The 18,434-nt window shown below is 47.0% G+C and overlaps 1 protein-coding gene across 9 annotated transcripts in view; it reads right to left on the bottom strand.

Annotated features, from left to right (window-relative positions):
* Positions 1-185: 185 nt before the first annotated feature.
* DPCD (deleted in primary ciliary dyskinesia homolog (mouse)) overlaps positions 186-18,434 on the bottom strand; it is a 21,498-nt gene continuing 3,249 nt past the window's right edge. Inside the window, exons 2-7 of one of the 9 annotated variants that reach the window (XR_008620022.1) lie at positions 15,119-15,199; positions 8,995-9,119; positions 8,521-8,654; positions 4,642-4,714; positions 911-1,013; positions 186-481 (exon numbers count right to left, since the gene is read on the bottom strand). Coding sequence is in view for 8 of the 9 variants with exons in the window: in XM_003825497.4 (XP_003825545.3) it covers positions 377-481; positions 911-1,013; positions 8,521-8,654; positions 8,995-9,119; positions 15,119-15,199 (548 nt within the window). In the remaining variant the exon portion in view is untranslated. The other 8 variants (XM_055093308.1, XM_003825497.4, XM_055093309.1 and 5 more) reach the window with 8 other exon arrangements.

The raw sequence follows: 18,434 nt of genomic DNA, 5'->3' as shown, positions 1-18,434 counted from the left end.
TGCGGGGAAAGGCCAGCCCTGCCCTGCTAGGGCCATGTGCTCCCACCCTATTCTCCCTTTTTGTGGAAAGCTTTATGTTGTAGGTCTCCGGGATAGAGAAAGGAATGTCATCACACCCTCCCGAGGGAGGCCAGTGGGGTCTGGGGCCAGGCAGCATACAGAGGGGAACAAGAGGGCAGTCCCTGTGCAGTAAGTAACTCAGAATGACTTTACTCAGGAAATATGACCATGACTCACTGGCTAGGAGTGCCCCATGCCCAGTTCTTAGAGACCCTTGATAGCTCCTAGAAGACAGGAGGCTGCCGTGGTCAAGAAGGGCCAAGCCTTGAAGTCTCACGGCACCCCCTGTGGTGGAGGTATAAGGCTCAGGGGCCAACTACTGGGTCTTGCAGTCCCCATCGTTGCCGTGGGCTGTCTTTACCTTCTTTAGTTCCTTCTGTAGCTCAGACTCGGCCACCATAACCTCCTTTGGCTTCTGGTACTGTGGATGCAGCCAGGAATAAGAAAATAATTCAGTCACTGTCCCATCTCCTTCCACACACGCTTGGGGCCCCTTCTCCTTCTGATCCCCTTATTTGCACGAGAAAATTGAGGCCTGTAGGATTGAATGATTTGCTCAAGGTCATGTGACTGAGTAGGAGCAGACCTTGGACCAGAAGAACCCAAGTTCAGCAATTTCCACCGCTTCCCTTTCATCCTCTACCCTCTTCTAGCTGTGAATTATATGGTCAGGCTCCTCCCTGAGCCCCCTCCCTGCTCTCCCCCATGCTGAATTAGAGATGCCTATTCTCCCACAAGCATACCCTAGGGCTTGGGGCTAGAACTGAGGACTCTGATGGGATGGGAAGTGGGCAGGGAAAGAGGAAGACTCTCCCTGATGCAGTGTCCAAGAAGTCTGGGTGAATCTTACAGAGATGATCAGGGTGCAGTTGGCGTGGGCAAAGCTCAGCAAGGCGTCATCCAGAGGTAGCTGGTGTCTATCTAGATCAGGAATGGAGAACTTCTTGTAGTACCTGTGGGGACACCGAGAGGCCATTGGGGCACTCGGCAAGGTGACCCAACAGCCAGGCGTCAGGCCCTCTGCTGCCTAGCTTCTACCTAGTTCTCCCACACCTTCCACACACGCAGAGAGGGAGAAGGGAAACCAGTTAGAACACCAGTATTTCAGAGCTCAGTGGCCCTGGAAAGCATAGAATGCAAGCCTTATGTCCAGTCCAGTGGCAGAAGAGCAGAACCTAGTTATAATTCTGTGATTAGACCAGGGGTTGTAGTGACTCACATCTCAGAGCTGGGTCTCCCAAAGACAGGCAGAAGAAGCCTGGAACACACAAATAACTCAAGCAGCTTGGGACTCCTCTACCCCCAAAGCCTCATGGAGACACCAGAAAAATGGGACGTGTTCTAACAAAGGACAGAGTAAGGACATTCAGATCTGTCTCCCAAAGCTGGGGCCCTACTGTTACCATTTACATGGGAGGTCCACTGAAGGCCTCAACTACCTCTTCCTCTTCTGGGGCCTTTCAAGGCCTTGTTAGCCTGGCTCTACTTGTAGGCCAGAGGGAAAAGTATATCTACTAGGAGAAATCTCTTTGAGAGGACGAACCATGTTACTCATCACGGAAGCTGGACCTCTGGACTACTTGGCTGGCCCCAAGTCCCTACTCCTCCATTTTTACATATCACACATGGTCCTTATCATCTGCAGGTGCCGTTTCAGCGATTAATGATGCCTTTTAATTAAAAAAAAAAAAATAGAACAGATGGCAACACCCAGTCTGTAATGTGTATAACTAGACTTTGCAGGAAATTTGACCCCCCTTACCAAAAACGGAACTCGGGCTCAGAGAGATGAAATATCTTGCCTTGTTTCACGGCCAGTTGTCGGTAGGGATGGGAGTCAAGATTAGAGTAAGATTCCTTGTCCTTGGTCTGATCCTTACTACACCAAAGCACAATGAATGGCCTCCTCATCTCTAACAATACACCAATTTGGCATTTTCCTTGGTGGAAATGTGGCTTAGGCTCTGGCCAGGGGCTGCTAGACCTGTCACTTGGGCAAGGCATCACTTTCTGCTGCAGAGGTTGTATGGGCTGTGAAGGGAAACACCTCAGGCAGGTACAAACAAACTCAAGTGAGAGGCCTGGGGAGGATGGGGCTTTTAGTACTTCAGAGAGGCCTGGTCCTTGTGGTGACAGCTACCCTGAGTCCACTTCAAAAGCCCCTATGCCCTGGGGACTCAGAGAGTTGACATCAATGCAGCACTTCTGCCCCCGTCCTCCCTGCCCAAATCCCTCCGTTCAACAGAGGCTCTCGGGGCCCCTCTCCTCCCAGGTTCCCCACTCCCCACCAAGGTACTGGGACCCATGGCAGGAAAAGAATGTTTACTTAAAGGCTGACAGTTCAAAAGGAGTGGGGGCTGGGGGATCCTAATGGCATTGCAAGTTGCTTTATTTTCCAAAGCTCTGCCCCAGGGAAAGGCGATCCATCTGCCTGCAAACCGGGGATGGAATGCCTGCCTCATCCTCTTCCTAGCCAGCTCAGGCTGAGGGCTCTTCCTGGGGCCTTTGGTCTGGCCAGCAAAGGTGGCAGACACTGATAATAGGGGAGAGTCAAAGGTTAAACAGCAGAGATTAGATGAACACAAAGACTTGTTAGGAAGTGTTAACATCTTCCCTGCAAATATACACAAAAAGCAGAACCAGGAGGGAAGTAGCCCAGCAGAACCATTCCCCCAGGCTGGGGCAGTGGGACCGGAAAATGAATCCCAGGGCTTGGCCACAACAGCAAGGACAGGATCAGAGGGAACTTTAGGTGCATAGCTTGCACCTGCTTTCCTTGAACTACTCCTACCACCAGGCAAGAGGAATGGAGGCAGAGCAGGTGGAGGCTCAGCTTGGTTTTGAGTCTCTTGTAATAGATTTAGTTTATTGGTCGAGGTTAACCAACTTCTTAGAAGCTCCCGATAGGCTCAAGGGAGTAGGGAGCATCTGCCTTTTCTCCTCCTGGGGAAGCCCACCCCCTTCTCACACCCATTCCCCCAGACATAGGGTTTTTCCATGATAGGTACTGTACTTGACTTTCTCACCAGCACCTGGACAAGAGAGAGACCCACTGTGCTTCTGGAAGGGTCATAACGTTCAGCCTCAGGCAGCTGTAGGTAGGCAGCAAACATTTATTGGGCATCAACTGTGTCCCAGGCCTTGAGCTGTGAGCTGGGGATTTAAGGATGAAGAAGAGGGCGGGCCTGGTGACTCATGCCTGTAATCCCAGCACTTTGGGAGGCTGAGGTGGGAGGATCACTTGAGGCCAGGAGTTCAAGACCAGCCTGGGCAATATAGCGAGACCCTGTCTCTACAAAAAATTAAAAGAAAAGGATGAAGAAGAAACAAGGCCTCCAGATGCAGTGGCTCACTTCTGTAATCCCAGCATTTTGGGAGGCCGAGGTGGGCAGATCACTTGAGGCCAGGAGTTCAAGACCAGCCTGGCCAACATGGTGAAACCCTGTCTCTACTAAAAGCACAAAACTTAGCCAGGCGTGGTAGCGGCACCTGTAGTCCTAGCTACTTGGGAGGCTGAGGCAGGAGAATCACTTGAACCCAGGGGGCGGAGGTTGCAGTGAGCCAAGATCGTGCCACTGCACTCCAGCCTGGGCAACAGAGCCAGACTCAATCTCAAAAAAAGGAACAAGGCCATATGCCTGCTGATCAGACCTTGTTTTGTTTCTGCTAAAAGATGAACCCTTACAGCAGGATAGTTCCCTGGCCTCCTGCAGATGCCCCGCTCTCCCCCATTCCCACCTCCCTTCAATGTTCTATTTCAGCCATACAATGAAAGATGACATTTTAAAAGCTTATTCTGTGCCAGGTTCTAAACACATTTAATTGTCAAAACAACTCTCTCAGGTTGGTTACTTCTATTATCCACTTTTAAACAAAAGGAAACTGAGGCCCAGAAAAGTTAGATATCTTGCCCAACTCACAAAGCTGGTAAACAGAGAAGCCCGTATTAAAGTGAGAATTCCCCAAATCTCCTGACACCTCCATGTCTCCACATTCTCACCACAAAGTAATAGCCCTCCATAGTCTAGATTATTTGCATTTGTCCAATGATGGGGCAGATATTGAGGTGGGAGGTGGGGATGTTCAACAATGAACAGGTTGTCTCCCCTGGGGTCTGAACACTCTGCGGGTCCCCTGGGTACTCTCTCCAACACATCAGCGGCCTTCCTTTCTGAATGTCAAAAGTCTTCAAAAGATGTATGTGGAAGTAAAGGCTTGTAGCAGAACTCCTGGCCCTGCCTTGTGACCCCGGACAGGTCACTTAATTTCTGGGCCTCAGTTTCCACATTCCTGCTTCGAATAAAAGAGCTGCACTAGATGAACTTGAAGTCAATGTCAAAGGGCCCAGAACAGGCCAACTCTGTACCTGTCTTCTCCCTGTTTGACAGACGACTCCTCCATTTTGACTATTTCAGAAATGATCTATTGCCTCCCACCACTCTCTACTGTATCCCCTCCCCAATCCAGCCTTTCAACCCAAAAGGGCACCAGAGGCCAGGCCCTCAGAGGGAGAGAGACTCTGGAGGCTGAAGGCAGGAGCAGGGCTGCTGTGGACAATCACTTGGGTCATGCCTCACATACCTCAGAGGGGGTGCCATGCACACCTGCACACCGCATGGCCAGAGGGGTCCAGAGAAGCCTCCAACCAGTCCGCCTTTAGAAAAGCAGCAAGCAAATCTTCTTAAACATCAAGGCTCTGGGCAAACTTGGCACCCCCACCCACAGTCGCCCCCTGCTAGACAGTCACAATCACACACACATACTAAAGGCTCTCGGCCCCACCAAAGAGAAGCCTGTTTAATCCAGAGTTTCTTAAACTTATTTAACCACAGAATCCTTTTTTCTAGTGAAGCCTATTAACACCTCCCACAGTGTTACTATCACCGATGTCAAATCAGCCAAGCTCTCCTCAGATTCCAATTTCCAAAGAACTGTTGAGGACCTGCTTCAGGCCAGCCATTGTGCTGGCCTGTACATATATGATTTCATCAAATTCCCCAAAATCTGTGAAGTAGCTGTGAGTCTTCTCTGATAGATGAGGAAACCTTGCCTAAATTCTACAGCTAACACTGGCAGAGGCCAGATTTAACCCAACAACTTCTCACTCCTGCACCCTGGCTCATTCCACTTACAGCGGCCAACTTCCAGGCTGAGGCTAGGAGCCCTCTTTCTGCACAAACGTTATCAGGAATAGATGGTCCAACACTGGGAGCCTGGAAAAGCACTTTTTTCCTTCCCTGATTCATCCCTCACTAATATGTGAGGCCAAGGACATGATACACTGCAATCAATTCCTTCAAGTAAAGTCACCAACCCAGCTCTTCAGAGACAAGGCAAGTATGGGTAAAGAAACTCTGGCTTTGGTTAGTAACCACATTCCAGAATATTAGAACTGGGGCAGGTATGGAACCTCCAGGTGAAGGAAGAGGTCAAATCAGAGAGAAATGCCATGATGTGGTGGAAAGTGCAGATGTCTGGGTATCAGGAGAGACAGTCACTAACTTTCAGCAAGCTGGTTCATCATGCTGACTTTATATATACATTTATATAATCATCTATAACACAAGAATAAAAGTATGGATCCTGTCCACCTCCCGATAGAATGATGATCAGAAAACAGATTTTAAATGTACTATATCCTTAAAAAGCTAAACACTGTGGAAGGGAGTAGCCATTAAGTTTTTGGCTTCTGGCCAGAGGCCACACTTCCCCGCCTACCAGAATGGCCACCCTGGTCTGGGTGTGGTGGTTCATGCTTGTAATCTCAGCACTTCAGGAGGCCAAGGCAGGAGGATCACTTGAGCCCAGGATTTTGAGAGCAGCTTGGGCAAAATGGAGAGACCCTCAACGCTACAAAAAATTGTTTAAACTTGGCCAGATTGGGTGGTATGCGCCTATAGTCCCAGCTTCTCAGGAGGATGAGGCGGGAGGATCCCTTGAGCCCAGGAGTTCAAAGCTACAGTGAGCTATGATTGTGCAAGAAGTGGACTCTAGCCTGGGCAATAGGGCAAGACTCCATCTCTTTTTTTTTTTTTTGAGATGGAGTCTCACTCTGTCACCCAGGCTGGAGTGCAATGGCATGATCTTGGCTCACTGCAACCTCTACCTCCTGGGTTCAAGCGATTCTCCTTCCTCAGCCTCCCGAGTAGCTGGGACTACAGGCATGCACCACCACGCCTGGCTAATTTTTGTATTTTTAGAGAGACAGGGTTTCGCCATGTTGGCCAGGCTGGTCTCAAACTCCTGACCTCAGATGATCCACCTGCCTTGGCCTCCCAGAGTGCTGGGATTACAGGCGTGAGCCACCGCGCCCGGCCGAGACTCCATCTCTTAAAAAAAAAAATAAATAAATAAAAATAAAAATAAAAAAGAATGTCTATGCAGGCTGTAACCCCTGATGAGAAATAAATCTCTCCCTTCCAAATTAATAATAATAATAATAAAGGAATACCCATTGAGTTCTATATAATTAATGGGAGTAAAGGTATAAAACACATTCTTCCAGGTAGAAGGTAAAAATGCCACTAGGTTCGGGAACGATCTGGCTAAGGGTTCAGCGGCCTCTAGGTTACCTCCCAACAGAGAGACCTGAGGGCAGGGATGAGCCAGGCTGGGACACTGGACCAGAGGCTCAGTGTGGGTTCCAAAGTGGGCCCTGAAACACTCCTCTGTCCTCTATGGGAATCCAACCCTCAGCCCTGCCCCTCCAGGGGCATCACTCCCATCCCACCTGGCCTCACCCATCATTTCAAAAATGTCCAACAACCCCTGCTTGCCTTGAGAGCTAGCCTGGGCCTCCAGCCATGGAGCTCCTGGCCAACAGCGCCACCTATGGCTGGATGTGCGCAGGAGATGGGACCCAGAGGATATGCTGGCAGATGAATTTTTTGGTGAGCTAGCTAGCCTCTTTCCTCACTCCCTGGTAATCACATTTCTGTCTGATATCTGTATTCGACAGTGACCTCTGGGGGACAAAAAAGAGGCAGCAGCCAGCTTCACAAAGTGCTGGGCTGCAGATTCAAGTGCTATCAGAAGCACTTTTGTTCCCAGTTTGGACCCAAGGCCTCTTCCACCAGGGAATGCTTGCTGAAGCATGGAGTTTGTTCTCCTACAGGCAATTTCTCTGTTGTCTGAAATTGCTAAATTCCACTTTAGGCAGTGACTCCTGTTAATGATGAGAACAATAACGGGAATAAACTGCCTCTTATCTGAGGGCTTCAAAGTGCTTTATAAACACAAACCCTTATTATTATGACTTTATATTTATAGACAAGGCCCACTACAGGGGCTGCTGGCTGCATGTACAGCAATAATCCTGAAATTAATTCATCCATCTCCACCCTTTCCCCTGTCCTCTTAACCCTGCCAAAGCAATGGGATATGGGGGTCACAAGAGGATGGCAGCACCCAGGGCTGCGATGGGGGAGTCTGGGAGCTACCCTGCTTCCCTGTGGGCCTCGTGAGCCTGAGGGAGATGGAAGGGGAGACTGGCACCACATCACCTGAGGAGATGCACAAGGAGCTGCGTCCCCATTACTGCATGTAAAGCAAGAGATGGGTGGGGGCATCCCCATGAGGCATGTTGAATGGCTTCACAGCTTGCAGACAGGTAACTTATAAAACCTCCCATCTCGATGCCCAAATCTATTTTGTGGGAGTTGTCCCTAGACTGTATTCTCTCTAGCCCAGGTCAAGATTGATTCATTTCAGGGCCATTCCCTTCAGGCCTCACACAGGGCATTGTTCTTCTCCTGTGATCAGTCAGGGCTCCAGAAACCTAAATGAGATCAATGCATTTCCAAAATGGAAATGCACTGTGGCCACCTTCTGTCCTTTCAACCCCTGCAGTTTGCCTCCCCTCTAGGGGACCACAAAGGGAAGCTGAGTACCCCTTTTGAGGCATTATGCAAGAGACTTCCAAGCGGCCCAAGCATCTGCCCCACTGTCAGTCTGGGGAGGGATTAGGTTTACTGCTGCCCAGTCTGCTTTAAACTGCTGTCAAGTACTGCTTTAAAGGACTGTCACTGCCACTTCAGACAGGGGTGCCTTCCAAGCTATGGCTCCCTGCCAGCTCTGACAGTGATGTCACCAGGCCACCCTTACCAAGGCCTGGATCCAGTCAGGAGACCAAGGTCATAATAACCTTTCAGCAGAACCACCTGAGACCACAAGTTAATGGTCGTGTGATTTCCCTCATCATCTCATTCATTCAACAAATATTTACTGAGCCCCTATCTATGCCAGGTACTATACTAGATACTCATTCAAGTTTCTCTTCCCCGATGGAGCTGATTACATTATTCAGGCCGGTCCTGCAGAGAGGAAGCCCTTCCAATACCTGTAAGCAGAAGGGCTTCCTCTCTGCAGGACCGGCCTGAATAATGATCCTAACGCCAGATCAAACCCCACCCTACACCCTGCTCATACACAAGCACACAGGGTGCCTTCCACGCTACTCACTTCTTGTTGGTTGTTCTGACAATGATGCAGCGCTCCTTCTGGTCCACACAGACACTATAGACATCCTTAGGATAGGGGAGGTTTCGAATCCGCCACTGGAAACTCATCTTGGTGTCCTTGCGCATGAAGATAGGCTGCAGAAGGCAAATCCAACTGGAGGACTGTTCCTGGGGAAGGGAAGGCTCCACCCTCATCAGAGCTCTACCCCGGGGCACAACAAGACCCTCAGCTCTTCTCCACTGCTCCCCTCTGACGCTGCTATTGCTACAACACTCCAGGCCCTGAGCCCCCGCCCTGGGACGATCAAGCCAAAATGTCTGTATTCATTCAAACAAACATTTATAGAGTGCTGTGTCCAGGTGGCACACTGGAGGCGAGGAGGTGAACAAGACATGGTCCCTGCCCTCAAGAGCCAGCAGCCCACAGCCCACCCCCACCTCAGTCCGTGCAAGACACCTGGACAGATGGACGTACATTGGTATTGCTTTCCTTGATGAGTTCAGGCCCCAGGTTCCCTGCTCCTAGGGGCGCTGGGTCTCCTACTTCAAGCTGCCACTGGCCCATGGCTCCCAGGGCACTTTTCACACGCCACTTTCTCACTGGGGAGAGAAGCAAGCATCGGGATGAGAAGCAAGCATCGGGATGAGAGTGAAGAGAGGGTCTCTGCTCTTTTCTGCTGAATCACCGGCACCACACTAGGTAACCAGCACAAGATGAAAGTGGGAGTGTTGGGCCTTTACTCTCAGCTTTGTTAATCTAAGGAGGGACCTCACAACTTCTGAAATTTCAGTAGAGCATTTCAACATTAGACAACCCTCAAAGCGCATCTCATGGGTGCTCAGGCAAAAGGAACTGGAATGAAGCTCTGAGAAGAGCCAAGTGGAGTCAAGAAACCCTCAGGCGTGGCTTCAAGCAAGGAGAAGATGTGAAGATTAGGAAAAGGGTTGTTTCTGGTAATGGAGAAAATTTGGAACCCAAAAAGGAGTTGAAGCACACTTTTTCCCTCAAAAACATGCAGAGGAAAAAATAATTAAGAGGGTGAAAGCTGTTCTGCAGGTCTGTATCATGATTCAGAAAGTCCAAATATAGAAATTCACTCTTTTCAGGTATACCTTGCTTAAAAAAAAAGAAAAAAGCAAAAACAAAAAAACGCTCCAAAGCTGCATTTAAACAAAATCGTAGGCACATGCCATATTTTAAATGCACGGTTTATAAAAGATCTAATGTGAATTTTTTGTAAAAGGGAATCCTTCTAGAATGCAAATAACCATCTCTATTTTACCTTGTTTCATAACCCAGATGCTTGCATAAGATTTTAAGGCACATATATTATGAAAATTATAAATCAAGAAACTAGTTGAATGGACTACCTGAAAACCCCTGCTGAGATTTTCATTTTCAGGAACCATGCGGTCCATCACTGCAGGGGGATCTTTTCTGAGCCATGACCTCCTATCCCCCAGTTCCTTTCCCTTCCTGCTGCATTTGGAATCCGGGGCTGCCCACTATGGTATCCTCCAGCCTGAGGAGCCCAGTTGGTGCTAAAGACCAACAGCCTCTGTAGCTGTTTAAGGAGCTAAACAACTCAAAAAGTGCATAGTACTCAGTTACAGTTGTTTCTGTTTGTGTCTTTTTCCAGGTAGGAGTTGAGAGCTACAGTCAGGTTCTCAGCACTAGGCAGCCGGCGGTTTTACTTTAGACCTTTTGAGCAGCTGTGTCAAATCCAAACGCCGTCACCGCTATAAGTAAGGCACACAAGCTGAACACAAAAGTGTGCTGTAAAATTAGAATTTTCCCTTAAATATGTGCTTTTATAAGGTCTGCTGCATTCTGCAGTGTGATTTTATTACCTCTTAGGGCCAAAAATTCTCCCTAGAAACACATTTCCAAGTTTATAATGAAAATTAATAAGGAAGAGTAAAACTTGGAAATATGCTTTATAGGCAACTTTTTTCCCCCCACAAATACTTCTCTCTTAAGTGAACGGACTGTGACCAGGAGTATATCCAAATCTATTCAGTGTTAATACCTCACTTCACTGGAAGCAGCCTTCTGGGGGCCTCTGTCACAGTCGCAAACTCAGAAGTGACAAATGCCTCCGAGCAGCAGCTTATTGTGAAAAGATCCATGTACCCTACTCTATACTATAGGAAAGATCACTCTCAGATTCTCGCTCAGACTAGGTATAAAATGCTGTGTGTAGAATAAGGCAGGAAATTACTTTTTTTCTCAGGCATATTGACAATGGTATCGGGGACAACTCACACTGGACAGCAGTGTCAGAACCACATAAACACTTGGGACCATTTTAGTGTAAGGGCAAACATGCACCCTTAGACTCCAATGGTGCCACTTTATAATAGAACACAACCATCACAGATTTTAAAGGTGGAAGTTCCTTTAGAAAGCATCTACTCCAGGCCGGGCGTGGTGGCTCATGCCTGTAATCCCAGCACTTTGGGAGGCCAAGGTGGGCGGATCACCTGAGGGAGTTCGAGACCAGCCTGGCCAACATGGAGAAACCCCGTCTCTACTAAAAATAAAACATTAGCTGGGTGTGGTGGCACACGCCTGTAGTCCCAGCTACTGGGGAGGCTGAGGCAGGAGAATCGCTCGAACCTGGGAGGTGGAGGCTGTGGTGAGCTGAGATCGTGCCATTGCACTCCAGCCTGGGCAACAAGAGTGAAACTCCGTCTCAAAAAAAAAAAAAAAAAAAAAAAAAGAAAGCATCTACCCAATGTCTGTATTTTTAAAATGAGAAATAGCATTTTTTCCCTGACTGCTCTCTTTCAACCCTTGCCACTACTCTCTAGGAAACAGACTATGAAGAATTACTGAGGCTCAAGGAGACAATCTTACAAATGCCACGGCTAAACTCCAGGTCTCCTAACTCCAAATCCAGAATTTGAATTATTAATAAAACTATTCTGAAAGTGTTCAATAAGCACATGTAATATTTTGAAAGGTTTCTGTTTTTTTTTAAGTAGCTCAATTTATTTTTTATATTTGGCCTTTAAAGGGTAAGCTTTGATTATCTGAAAAAGTAAATTATGAGGACTACCTCACTACCTAGGGCTGGATAAGTGAGGTGCCCCTGTAAGTCATGGGCCTTGCTAAAATGGGTGTCCTAATGCATAATAATGCACCAAGGTGGCCTGGAGGGACGACAACCACCCCAGGGTTTTCTGTGCACTTTTACTCCAAAAAATTTTGAGTTTTACACAGAAAACTTCCCAAGAAGTACTCAAAGAAGGAAGAAAGTCAGCTGCTGATTTCCTTACTTCTGACCTTAAAAACCACTCAGGGAACTTGACACCTCTGGCTGCTTCACCTTTATTTTTTGTTTAAACACCTTTAGAATTAAATTCTTTGTTAGAATGTAGAAGAAAGTCTCCTTTCCCATTCCCTCTAGAGATAAGACCCAATAAAAGATTTTGGGGAAGTCCTTCTTATTTTTCCTATGCACAAGTGCATGGGTGTGAACACACATGTACAAATGCACACTTTGTCTTGTCTTTCTTGCCCCCGTCTTTGTTTCTGAACTCAAGGACGGCTCCTGCGGCAACAGAAGACTGTTTCCACCTGCTGTCACTCTGATTTGATTATATGTTAAACCCAAACTGGTGTGTGTGAGGCAGCTTCCCGGGACGCTATCATATCTTCCCAGCTGAGCCCCAGCCAGACCTTGGAAAAGAGACTTTCCACCCCGGTGAAGGGTCTGATGGGGAATATATAAAGGAGGTGGCGCCTGGGGGCTTTTTCCTAAGTCAGCAGGAAGCAGGCTGATGTCCCAGACTGCTGAAAGGAGGCCCCATCTTTCAGGTGGGCTGGAAAGTAGAAGTCCTAAAGGCCTCTTTCCCCAAAGCTCCAAACCCTGGCCCACTTCCAATGTGGATAATTACATTCCCCTTCCCTAAATACTCCCTGCAGCTTCAACTGGATGCAGGATTCTTCTTTTCTGCCTTAAAACACTGCAACATTGCTATGTGGCAATTAAACAGCTGCCATGTCCCATCCCAGAGGAGGCCGAATGGAATCGAGTGGGTCATTTATAAAGCCAGTGAAGTGCTTGGGGATGAAAGTGCTCAATATCCTCCAAATGCAGCCTGGGGTGGTTAGGCTGGCGGTCAAATACCAAAGCAGATTAAGTCGGTAATCCGAATGTAATCGCTGGGGGATGGCCTGCCCTTCAGCCTCAGAACCCCTTGGACATGCTGTGTTCTTCTCAGGCTGGTTTGATGTTCCGATCATTGTTGTGGGGCCTTCAGTTTTTTCCTCTATGAATACATGCAGCAATCATTGTGGGGGGTGGGAATGAATAGCACTGAGAGGGTAGGAAAAAAACAGGACACTAACATGCTTATTAACACCGACGGGAGGAACTCTGTCCCAGACTGACGCACACCTATTGGCAATTCTTCCTCTGTAAATTACTTTGAATTTTTCTAACAGAAAACCGGTTTGGCTAATTATCAAATTTGTATACTTAGCTAGAAAAATGGAAACTATTCCTATTTATTGCCACAAAAACCATGTCCCTACTTTACTTCATAGAATGCACAAGCAAAAGCCAGCTCAACCCCTGGGATTATTTATACTTAAAAATTAATAATGGAGAGTATTTTGCCAGGGCAGCAGTGGTGGATAGGAAGAAGAGTAAGAAAAAGATCTGCTGTTCTAGAGCTGGGCCCAGTGGCTCAAGTGAGGTCCTCCTGTCTGCCCATCAGTCCACACTCAGGCCTTTCTGGGGAAAGAAAAACAGTAAGAAGAAAAGAAAGTTGGATTTAAGTATTCTCAACTCCCAGCACTATGTTGTTGAGGACTAAAGCATGGGCTCTTAATTGGACAGAACTAGGCTTAAATCCTGGCTTAGAAACTAGCTACATAATTCTCAACAAGGTGCTTAACCTCTTTGAGCTTCCATTTTTTCCAAATGTAAAATGGAGACAAGAGTATCTACCTCATAGGGCTTTAATGAGGACGAGTAAATGAGGTAATTCACGTAGAGCACTTAGCATGGTGCCCAGTAAGAGTCACGCTATTAATATCATTATTAGGTCAACTTTAGCCAAACAGTGTTCTCCTGTGAACAGTCTTCTCCATTTCTGCTTTTAAGAAAGAGGAGTTTGGAAGCCATGGTCTATTCCCCACCTGCCACTAGGAGAAGTGACAGGTTAATGAGGGATATCAGGGCACACGGTGCTACAAATGAAGAAACCTGAACTTGTTTTTAATTTCAGTTTCATGTCCAAGCACAACAAAGAGGCCTGGGCTTTATTTGTTTGTTTTTACAGCCGCAGCAGCTATAGCTGTTTTATTTGCTCTGTGTGGAGGAGTAGAGAAGTGGCACGGGGGGCTGGGAGTGAGGAGCTGCGGCTATTCTCTGGCCTGGTTATGGTGGTGGCTAGTCCACGTGACCTCTGCTTTCATAAGTTCTCCCCTGTTAGGCATTCCAAGGCTGTCATCCCCTGGGAGCACTATAAATTACAATGCATTGTGAGGATATTACTACTGTATTGGTTTCCACCGAATCAGTGTCATATGCTAAACACATCAAGATTTTTAATAGCACCAGACTAAACCAACTGGGACTGGAGCCCAAGCAGCTCATAATAAGGAGGGATCAACACTTCACTGTGCGACTGAACATGCGCAGGACAAACATTTTAAGACTGGAGACTGAGGGAATGCAAGCCCGTGTAATCCATGTTGTCGGTTCAAGACATTTATGAGCTGTCAGAAAAAAGGAAAAAGAAATTCCCTCACCAATACTACCTGTCGATCAGGCCCAGGAAGAAATTAAAGCCAAGAATAATGACAAGAAAATAAACCAGCCTGTGATTCCATCATTGGTCTTAGCATTTCAGATGGAACTTAATAAAGAGACCAACTCCCACTGCTGACAGCCTTGGGCCCTGGGTCAAAGAGCCAGCCACCTAGCTCTGGGAAGCTGGTTAATGCTGATGTGCACACCTGGGAACAGAGTGGACAAATCAAATAATTCCCAGAAATCTGAGCTGGAGCCCCTACCCATGAGCCTGTTCTTAGAGGAAAGGCGCTGCAGGAATGAAAGTGACCACGCTGCAAAATCACTGTTTTGACCCTCTTTGACTGAGATGTTCTTCAAAATAAGGACCATATTTTATAGTGTTGCCTTTGAGGCAAGCTCAGAAGCTCTGCCTCTGATACTCGCTTGCTCCTGGTGTGGCTTTAGAAAGCAAAACAAACAAACAAAAAAACAAGGAAAAACAAATTGTGAAAGTCTGCCCTTATCCCTCCTAAACCTACAAGGCTCACTTCCAATACCACCTCCTCTGTAAAGTTTTTTCCCAACTGTTTCTCTGCATCTTAGAATTACTCACTCGCTCATTTGTCTGGGGTGAGGGGTGGGGATGAATTTTACTGGTCAAAAGGACTCGCACTCCACTTTTGGTGCCCAGATTATGCTCAGGAACATTGTTGTCTCGAGGGCTTCAGTCTCGCCCAGCCTCTACATTTGATCTGGGCTCCTACCTCAAGCCTAAGGCTAGGAGTGTTCACTGTGCTTATGTCAGCCCCAAGTATTACTAAAGGCCCACTGGGAGCCTCTGTCACTTACCAAGTAGTTCACTCGTCTTCTCGTCATATTCTTCAGCCATTTCCTTGCCGTCTGGGAATAAATAGTGAACCTTCCTTCTCCCTATGCACAAAACAGAGAATGCCTTACCTCAAAGTCTCCCCTTGCCCTGTCCCTTGCAGATCAAGGGGCCTACCTGGGAAACAGTGCCAGCCTTGGGAGTACTGAGGAACCCAGCCAGGACCTCCCCAAACTCCTTGCCAACCACCACCCACCATTACTTTAAAACATGTCCTGAGACTCTCTCCCTTTCTGAAGCTTTCCTTGAACATCTTTGCCCTGCTGTTTCCTCTACCAGCAACAGCTCCATATTTTTTCCTATCTGTGGAACTCTTCTTTGCCCTTCAAAATCCAGCTCAAATGTCACTTCCACTGGGAAGTCTTTCTCCACTATCACCCTCCAGCCACGTTGGTAGGATTAATCACATCCTCATGTGTGCCTCCCTAATGTTTTACTCATATCCATAGTGGAGCATTTACTACATACCATGATACTTTTAAAAGCATTTGTCTTCCCATGAATGACATCGTATTTATCTCTCTCCCCACTTCCTAAAACCAAACCTATGTGTTCAGGACATTGAATTGGGTTTCCTGACCAAGCACTCCCTCTAGCCATGCCAGTGCCCTGCCTTCTTCTGCATATCTCCAGGCCATTCCTATCACACAGTAACACAATGTTAAGTCCCCATGTATTTTCTTCATGGCACTTAATTTGGTTATGATTTTACATCTATTTATGTGACTCTTTGATTGTTGCCTATCTCTTCTACTAGATAGGAGGGGTTTTATCCCCATGCTACGGTTTCCTAAAGACCAAGTGTGGCTCCTGGCATATACTAGGAGCTCAACTAAATACTGATTGAAAGGATGAATAAACACTGATGCACTATCCGTTGAAAGAACAGAAGAAACTAAGGGAGGCCAGGAGTTCAAGACCAGCCTGGCCAACATGGTGAAACCCCATCTCTACTAAAAATACAAAAAAGTTAGCTGGGCATGGTGGTAGGTGCCTGTAGTCCCAGCTACTCAGGAGTCTGAGGCAGGAGAATTGCTTGAACCCGGGAGGTGGAGGTTTCAGTGAGCTGAGATTGTGCCACTGCACTCCAGCCTGGGCAACAGAGTGAGACTCTGTCTAAAAAAAAAGAAGAAGAAGAAACTAAGGGAGTCTCCTAGCCCAATTCCTCTACCCCTGGAGCATTTGCTTAAGAGTGGCTATGTAATTTCCCCTTTCTTTTTATAGGTAGGGAAGTAGATACAGGCAGACTCCTCAGTAAAACTAGTAACAGAGCACTAACATCCAGTAGACAAGTACCCTATGTATGCTTGATGAATAAGAGCCCCAAGGTGCCTTTTTCCTGTCCAATTCACTTCTCTGGGATACAGTTCCCTTGAGCCATTCCTAATCTGTATTCTGCATAAACTCACCCCTAAATTTGCAGGGCCTCTAGCAGAGCCCTAGGTTATACCACCCTTAATCATTTGGATGGCTCACAGGCATTAGAAAGGCTCTCCTGTCAGAAGCGGGATCCAAGGTACTGCCTGGGAGGAGCTGAGGCGGTCTTGCCTGACCATCTTCTCCCCTTGGCATCCAGCCTTGAGTCCAGGCAGGATGCAGCGCTTACTAAATCCAGGTATTTCACATGTCTTATCAAATTTAATTCTCACAGTAATCCTATGTGTTTTCATTACCTGTATTTCATAGATGAGGAAAAGTGAGGGTTTTTTTGTTTTTGTTTTTTTGTTTTGACAGAGTCTCGCTCTGTCGCCAGGCTGGAGTGCAGTGGTGTGATCTCGGCTCACTGCAACCTCTGCCTCCCGGGTTTAAGCAATTCTCCTGCCTCAGCCTCCTGAGTAGCTGGGACTACAGGTGAATGCTACCACACCCAGCTAATTTTTGTATTTTTAGTAGACACAGGGCTTCACCATTTTGGCTAGGATGGTTTCAATCTCCTGAGCTCATGATCTGCCCATCTCAGCCTCCCAAAGGGCTGGGATTACAGGCGTGAGCCACCACGCCCGGCCAACTGAGGCTTTTTTTTAGAGAGTCTTGCTCTGTTGCCGAGGCTGGAGTGCAGTGGTGTGATCTCGGCTCACTGCAACCTCTGCCTCCTGGGCTCAAGTGATCCTCCACCTCAGACTTGCACACCACCATGCCCAGCTAATTTTTAAATTTCTTTGTAGAGATGGGGTCTTACTATGTTACCCAGACTGATCTCAAACTCCTGAGCTCAAGTGATCCTCCTGCCTTGGCCTCTCAAAGTGTTGAGAATACAGGTGTGAGCCACCATGCCTGGCCCTTAACTTTGTTTAAAGTGGGTTTTCCCAAACAAGTGTTTTTGTTTTTTAAGAGTGTCTGGCTATGTTCCCTAAGCTGGAGTGCAGTGGCTATTCACAGGCATGATTATAGCACACTATAGCCTCAAACTTCTGGCCTCAAGTGAGCTTCCTGCCTCAGTTTCCCCAGTAGCTGGGATTACAGGTGCCCAACACAGGTGTTTAGTTTTTATAAAGCCAACTATATATTTTCTTTCTTTGTGGTTACTGCCTTAGAAGTTGCACTCAGAGCATCTTCCCTTACCCAATGATTATTCGATACTTATCTATAGTTTGTTTTAATAGTATATTTATTCTAGAAATAAATGTATATATAAATTATTAAGTATATTAGTATATTTTTGTAAAAGAAAAATACCTGTGAGTGTATGCATGAAATAATATAGAAGTTTATGTATAAAAATATAAATTATGGGCTGGGCGAGGCGGCTCACGCCTGTAATCTCAGCCCTTTGGGAAGCCGATGCAGGCGGATCACCTAAGGTCTGGAGTTTGAGACCAGCCTGGTTAACATGGTGAAACCCCGTCTCTACTAAAAATTAAAAAAAAAATTAGCCGGGCTTGGTGGCGGGCGTCTATAATCCCAGCTACTCAGGAGACTGAGATAGGAGAATCGCTTGAACCCAGCAGGCAAAGGTTGCAGTGCGCCGAGATTGCGCCATTGCACTCCAGTTTGGGCAACAAGAGTGAAACTTGTCTCAAAAAAAAAAAGTAAATTATGATTATCTGGGTGGTAATATTATATTTGACTTCTTTATTTTTCATATTTCCACAATGAATGTAATTATTTCTTAAAAAAACAAAAGTAAAATGGAGTCTCATTATCCAGTCCAAGATATCAATAGCCATGATTCTTGGTGGAAGGGAGTAACCTCCCCCCTACTCCCCACACCCCTCCTACACACCCAGGGGTAAATCTGCAGGTTTGACAAGGCTTAACCACATATGCAATACTGAGTTG

This window comes from Pan paniscus, chromosome 8 (assembly GCF_029289425.2).
Source record: "Pan paniscus chromosome 8, NHGRI_mPanPan1-v2.0_pri, whole genome shotgun sequence".
Classification (NCBI taxonomy): domain Eukaryota; kingdom Metazoa; phylum Chordata; class Mammalia; order Primates; family Hominidae; genus Pan; species Pan paniscus.
This window is presented reverse-complemented; position numbering and strand designations above follow the sequence as displayed.